Genomic DNA, 6,000 nt, shown 5'->3' on the forward strand with positions numbered 1-6,000 from the left:
TGATACCCCGATGACATTAACAGGAGACAGGAGAGTTCACGCTCTCAGAGCTACGGCTTCAGGCTGCTGGCAACCCCAGCAAGGCAACGCTGTCTCTGTTTACACTAGGGAAGTGCTGAGGGCCAGCAACTCACTTTAACAAATGTGAAAGCTGAGATTCTGCACCCTTGGAATACATGACGTGGCCACATCAGTCCAGGAGATGGGCCTGATCTGTCCCATCGGCCCTGTGTCTAGCAGCCCTGCTGTGACCTCATTAGCGATCGGACAGTAAACGGCTCTTCTCCTACCTGAGTCAGCCGCTAGGGGAGACAGAATCACACGTTCCAAGGGCAGGGGGCAGCTTCCTATTCAGTGCAGTTATCAAACCTAACGGCCCATGAGAGGGAGCGAAGTGGAGCCCAGGACTTACCTGCCCCCAGTGCTCCCAACACTCTAAAGAGGGAGAGAAAGAGGAGGCTGTCAGTGGGGGGTTCCTGGGTGGGGAAGCCTCCTGCTCTGCAGAGGTCACTACTGAGGCCTTGGGAAATAGGGGAATTTCAGGTTGACATTCCCAGAGCAGCTGCCCCCCTCACCAGGGACTTTCCCCTACGCAGTCCCAGCAATCCCTGTGGGCAGGTCACCACTGCAGGAATCTTCTCCCCAGGCACTTTACAGGCAGAAGATATTTCTCTGCATTGAGAATCAAATTTCACCCAGTGCTGAGAGATCCAGAAGACCCCTGGCCCCACTAAACCCATTAACCTGCAGTGCGAGGGGCCTTGGGCCTGGTTTGGGACCTCAGCATGGTGGTGGAGGGGATTCACCCTCCAAGTGCCAATGCAGAGAGTAATTTCCAGGAGAGAAGGTCTTGGGGCTGCAGCATCCAGGACTCCCAGGACCCATCCATGGCGCCGCTGCCAGATTCACTGTGTGACGTTGGGCAGGGCTCTGCCCCTCCCTCTGCCTCACTTTCCCCATTTGTCTCATAGGGATAATGCCCCTGACCCCACTCTGTAAAGTGCTTTGTGGTCTAGAGCTCAGAAGCGCCCATAGAAATGCTGCGTATGATCATTGCAATGACAGCCTGACCTGCAGGGGTTGGCTCAGCAGCTGCTGCCCCTTCTCTCCTCCCCTCTCGCTGAGCAGGGAAATCTCCCACGACAGGCTGCAGATGCCCTCATCCCTTCTCTGGACAATGGCTCTCTCTGGCTCTTCCAGCCGGGCCAGCAGACGCTGTTCCTGCTCCTCCAGACACCCTCGCAGCTCCTGCCACTCCCCGACGATCTTCTGCCTCTCGCCTGCCGTCTGTTTCTGCAACAGGGAGAGGGCAGCTCAGTAACAGGGGAACACAGAACATAAGAATAGCCAGACTGAGTCAGACCAAAGGTCCATCTAGCCCAGTACCCTGTCTTCTGACAGTGCCAATGCCAGGTGCCCCAGAGGGAATGAACAGAGCAGGGAATCATGAAGTGATCATCCCCTGCCGCCCATTCCCAGCTTCTGGCAAACAGAGGTTAGGGACACCATCCCTGCTCATCCTGGCTAATAGCCACTAATGGACCTATCTTCCATGCACTTCTCCAGTTCTTTTTAGAACCCTGTTAGTGTCTTGGCTTCACAACATCCTCTGACAAGGAGTTCCACAGGTTGACTGTGCGTTTTGTGAAGAAATACTTCCTTTTGTTTGTTTTAAATCTGCTGCCTATTCATTTCACTGAGTGACCCCTAGTTCTTGTGTTATGAGGCAGAAACAACACTTCCTTATTTACTTTCGCCACACAAGTCATGATTTTATAGACCTCTACCATATTCCCCTCCCCCCAATAGTAGTCTCTTTTCCAAGCTGAACAGTCTCAGGCTTTGTCTACACTGGCACATCTCTCCTGCTGACAAACAGCAGCTACGCTGCGTGCCTGTTAGCAGCACGGCTGTAGCGGCACAGACGTGTCGCTAAAAGCTGCGGCGTGTAGCCATAGCCTCAGTCTTATTAATCTCTCCTCATACGGAAGCTGTTCTGGACCCTTCATCATTTTGTCGGCCTTCTCTGAGCCTTTTCCAATTCCAATGTATTTTTTTGAAATGAGGTGACCAGATCTGCACACAGTATTCAACATGTAGAGGTACCATGGATTTATATAGAGGCAATAGGATATTTTCTGTTTTATTGTCTATCCCTTTCCTAATGATTCCCCACATTCTGTTTGCTTTTTTGACTGGCGCTGCACATTGAGTGGATGTTTCCAGAGAACTATCCACAGCGACTCCAAAATCTCTTTTTTGAGTGGTAACAGCTAATTTAGACCCCATCATTTTATGTCCATTTGATATTATCTTTTCCTATGTGCATTACTTTGCATTTATCAACACCGAAATTCATCTGCTCGGTAAATGGGGAACATCATAAATGCGCCTCGGGGCGGGTGGCAGAGTTATTTACCAGAACACAAGATCTCTTGCAGTGAGTGATGGGAAGTTCATTTATCCCAGGAGGGGAGGAGGGATCAGGGCCGGGGTGAGCTGTACATCACCAACAGGAGGGACACTTCTCCCCAAAACCTCATCAACTTGCACTGAGCCAAATCCTCCATCTCTGCAGCCCACATTTCATCTCCTTCCTCCCCAACCCCCCAGGAGCTAGAAAGGATCCCTGGTCACTGTGACATCCAGACAGTCCGTGGGCAGGGGCTCTGGCTAACACAGACTGACCCTCTCCTGCCCAGCAGCCTCCTGCATCCTAAGGGCATCATGTTATCCCCGTGTCTGACCCTGCAGGTTCCCTGGACTCCAGTGGGGATGGGTCCCTGGCTGAGGCTGGCAGGGTGGGCCCTGCATTCACCAGATCATTCTTATGCCAGTCAAACCTCAGTGGCTGGGGTCTCTGGGCACCTACCAGCAGCTCCTCACTTTGTCGCTCCTCCTCGGCTTTAGCTGCTTCTCCCTCTTTTCCCAGAGGGGCCAGATGCTTTTGTGGTACCTCCTGGAAAAAGCAGGGGAGGGAGGGTTAGAAACTGCTGCAAACCTCCCAGCTGCCAGATTTCAGGGCCCCTCCTGCCCTGCAGACGCCTCTGCAGGGTCCCTGGGACTCAGACTGAGAGGAGATGGTAAAACAGGGAGAAGCTTTTCCAGAGAAAACACAGGGCCCCAGGCTGCTGTGACAGGGCTGCAGCCCAACCCCCTGCTCCCCGGGGCCTCACCCACATCCCAAGCAGCCAACTTCAGACAGTCCCCCACTTTCCCCAGCTCCAGCCCCCAAAGCTCCCGCAGAGCCATGTCTGAACATGGAGCCCCCCAACATCCCCATCCCCTAGTCCTGACCCCCCAATACACCCCAAAGCTCCCGCAGAGCCATATCTGAACATGGAGCCCCCCAACATCCCCATCCTCTAGTCCTGACCCCCCCAATACATCCCAAAGCTTCCGCAGAGCCATGTCTGAACATGGAGCCCCCCAACATCCCCATCCCCTAGTCCTGACCCCCCAATACATCCCAAAGCTTCCGCAGAGCCATATCTGAACATGGAGCCCCCCAACATCCCCATCCCCTAGTCCTGACCCCCCAATACATCCCAAAGCTTCCGCAGAGCCATGTCTGAACATGGAGCCCCCCGAAATCCCCATCCCCTAGTCCTGACCCCCCAATACACCCCAAAGCTCCCGCAGAGGCATATCTGAACATGGAGCCCCCCAACATCCCGAACTCCTTGTCCTGACCCCCCAATACACCCCAAAGCTCCCGCAGAGCCATATCTGAACATGGAGCCCCCAACATCCCCAACCCCTAGTCCTGACCCCCTAATACACCCCAAAGCTCCCGCAGAGCCATATCTGAACATGGAGCCCCCCAACATCCCCAACCCCTAGTCCTGACCCCCCAATACACCCCAAAGCTCCCGCAGAGCCATATCTGAACATGGAGCCCCCCAACATCCCCATCCCCTAGTCCTGACCCCCCAATACATCCCAAAGCTTCCGCAGAGCCATATCTGAACATGGAGCCCCCCAACATCCCCATCCCCTAGTCCTGACCCCCCAATACATCCCAAAGCTCCCGCAGAGCCATATCTGAACATGGAGCCCCCCAACATCCCCATCCCCTAGTCCTGACCCCCCAATACATCCCAAAGCTTCCGCAGAGCCATGTCTGAACATGGAGCCCCCCGAAATCCCCATCCCCTAGTCCTGACCCCCCAATACACCCCAAAGCTCCCGCAGAGGCATATCTGAACATGGAGCCCCCCAACATCCCGAACTCCTTGTCCTGACCCCCCAATACACCCCAAAGCTCCCGCAGAGCCATATCTGAACATGGAGCCCCCAACATCCCCAACCCCTAGTCCTGACCCCCTAATACACCCCAAAGCTCCCGCAGAGCCATATCTGAACATGGAGCCCCCCAACATCCCCAACCCCTAGTCCTGACCCCCCAATACACCCCAAAGCTCCCGCAGAGCCATGTCTGAACATGGAGCCCCCCAACATCCTCATCCCCTAGTCCTGACCCCCCAATACACCCCAAAGCTCCCACAGAGCCATATCTGAACATGGAGCCCCCAACATCCCCATCCCCTAGTCCTGACCCCCCAATACACTCCAAGCTCCCCCACAGTCACCCCCCAGCCCGGCTCCGACACCCCAGATCCCCCCCCCCGGCTCCCTCTCCCCCTCCCGGGCCCAGCCTGGGCTCCGAGCTCTGCAGCCGAGCCGCGCTCCGGGCCCCTCCTGCAGCTCCCGGCCCAGCCGCTCCCGGGCTCCGTCTCCCCGGCCCCGCAGCAGGGGCCGCTCCGCTCCGCCCGGGCCACTCGCCCCCCGCAGCCCCAGGCAGCCCCGCTCCGGCCGCGGGGAGCTCGGGGCGGCCCCTCCCGGCAGGGGCAGGAGCGTGTCCACCCCACGCGCGTCCCCGCCCCCTGGGCCCTGCCCACCCCGCGCTGCCCGCGGCCCCACCGCGCTGCCCCGCGGGCTGCAGGGCTGGAGCAGCCTCCGCGCTGCGCTCCCTGCCCGGGGCATGGCCCCGCTGCCGGCACACAGGGGCGGGGGGAGGGGCAGGAAGGGGCGGCTCCTCCCCGGGTCTGGCCCTGCCCCCGGGCCCCTTGCAGGGGGGTTGGGACAGGCGGGGAAGCGGGGACCCGCCTCAGCTGGGAAGGGGGCAGGAGAGGGGCTGGGGCTCCCCAGGGGAAAAGCAGGGGCAGGGGCTGGTGCTGCTGAACCATCAGCCCAAGGAGCCCCCGGCTGAGAATGCAGCGAGCACGTGTCAGTTCAGCGCTGGAGCTGGGACTCAGCACGTGTCAATCACCTGCCTCTAAAGCGTCTAAATCCCCTGGGCACAGCTCACCAGGGCACCGCTTGGGAGCTACATTGGGAATAGATCCTGCAGGAAGCCCCTGTCCCAACAGCAGAGTGGTGCAGGGGGAGCGTGCTGGGCCTATAACCCAGAGATCGTTGGATCACAACTGTCCTTTGCTAGCTTGGGCTTTATTTACAGCCCTGGCAATAATCTAGTTGCCTGCAGTCTGCTCTGCAGGGAAAAGAAAAAATTATCTCCCTGTTCACTCTTCCACAGTGATTAAAGGAAGGAATAAAGCCCCTGCCACACACAGTCCCCTCCTGGAAGGTGAGAAAGTGCAATGACTGGGGCACCAGTTCAGGGTTGCTAGATTTATGTAACTTTTGCTGATGCCCAGAATGGGTCCAAGTCCTGCCCCTCCCCCTTCCCCTCCCTCAACCTCTGCCTAAGGTGCTGGGAGGGAGTTTGGGTACATGAGGTGCAGATTCTGGGATGGGCCAGGGAGGCGGTGGCAGGTTCTGGGAGAGAGTTTGGGTGCAGGATCTGGGCTGGGGCAGAGTGTTGGGGTATGGCACCTATCTTGGGCAGCTCCTGAAAGTGACCTGCATCCACATCTGGCAGCAACTTCTACATGGAGGGGGCCGGGGGGATCTCCTGGGACCACTACCCACAGGCACCACCCCTGCAGCTCCCATTGCTGCAGTTCCAATGGCAGAGTTGGCGCTTGGGACAGGGGC

At 57.6% G+C, this 6,000-nt stretch overlaps 1 protein-coding gene across 7 annotated transcripts in view; it reads right to left on the reverse strand.

Annotated features, from left to right (window-relative positions):
* The window catches only part of LOC127041333 (zinc finger protein 3-like), a 72,022-nt gene extending 67,015 nt beyond the window's left edge, over positions 1-5,007 (reverse strand). For all 7 annotated transcript variants that reach the window (XM_050935561.1, XM_050935564.1, XM_050935559.1 and 4 more), the window contains exons 1-4: positions 4,924-5,007; positions 2,873-2,959; positions 1,072-1,293; positions 413-435 (exon numbers count right to left, since the gene is read on the reverse strand). In XM_050935561.1, coding sequence (XP_050791518.1) covers positions 413-435; positions 1,072-1,293; positions 2,873-2,959; positions 4,924-4,986 — 395 coding nt within the window. In that variant the 5' untranslated portion in view covers positions 4,987-5,007. The remainder of the gene's footprint in view (positions 1-412; positions 436-1,071; positions 1,294-2,872; positions 2,960-4,923) is intronic.
* Between the last annotated feature and the right edge of the window lie 993 nt (positions 5,008-6,000).

The sequence above is a fragment of the Gopherus flavomarginatus genome (genome assembly GCF_025201925.1).
Source record: "Gopherus flavomarginatus isolate rGopFla2 chromosome 13 unlocalized genomic scaffold, rGopFla2.mat.asm SUPER_13_unloc_2, whole genome shotgun sequence".
Taxonomy (NCBI): Eukaryota; Metazoa; Chordata; order Testudines; family Testudinidae; genus Gopherus; species Gopherus flavomarginatus.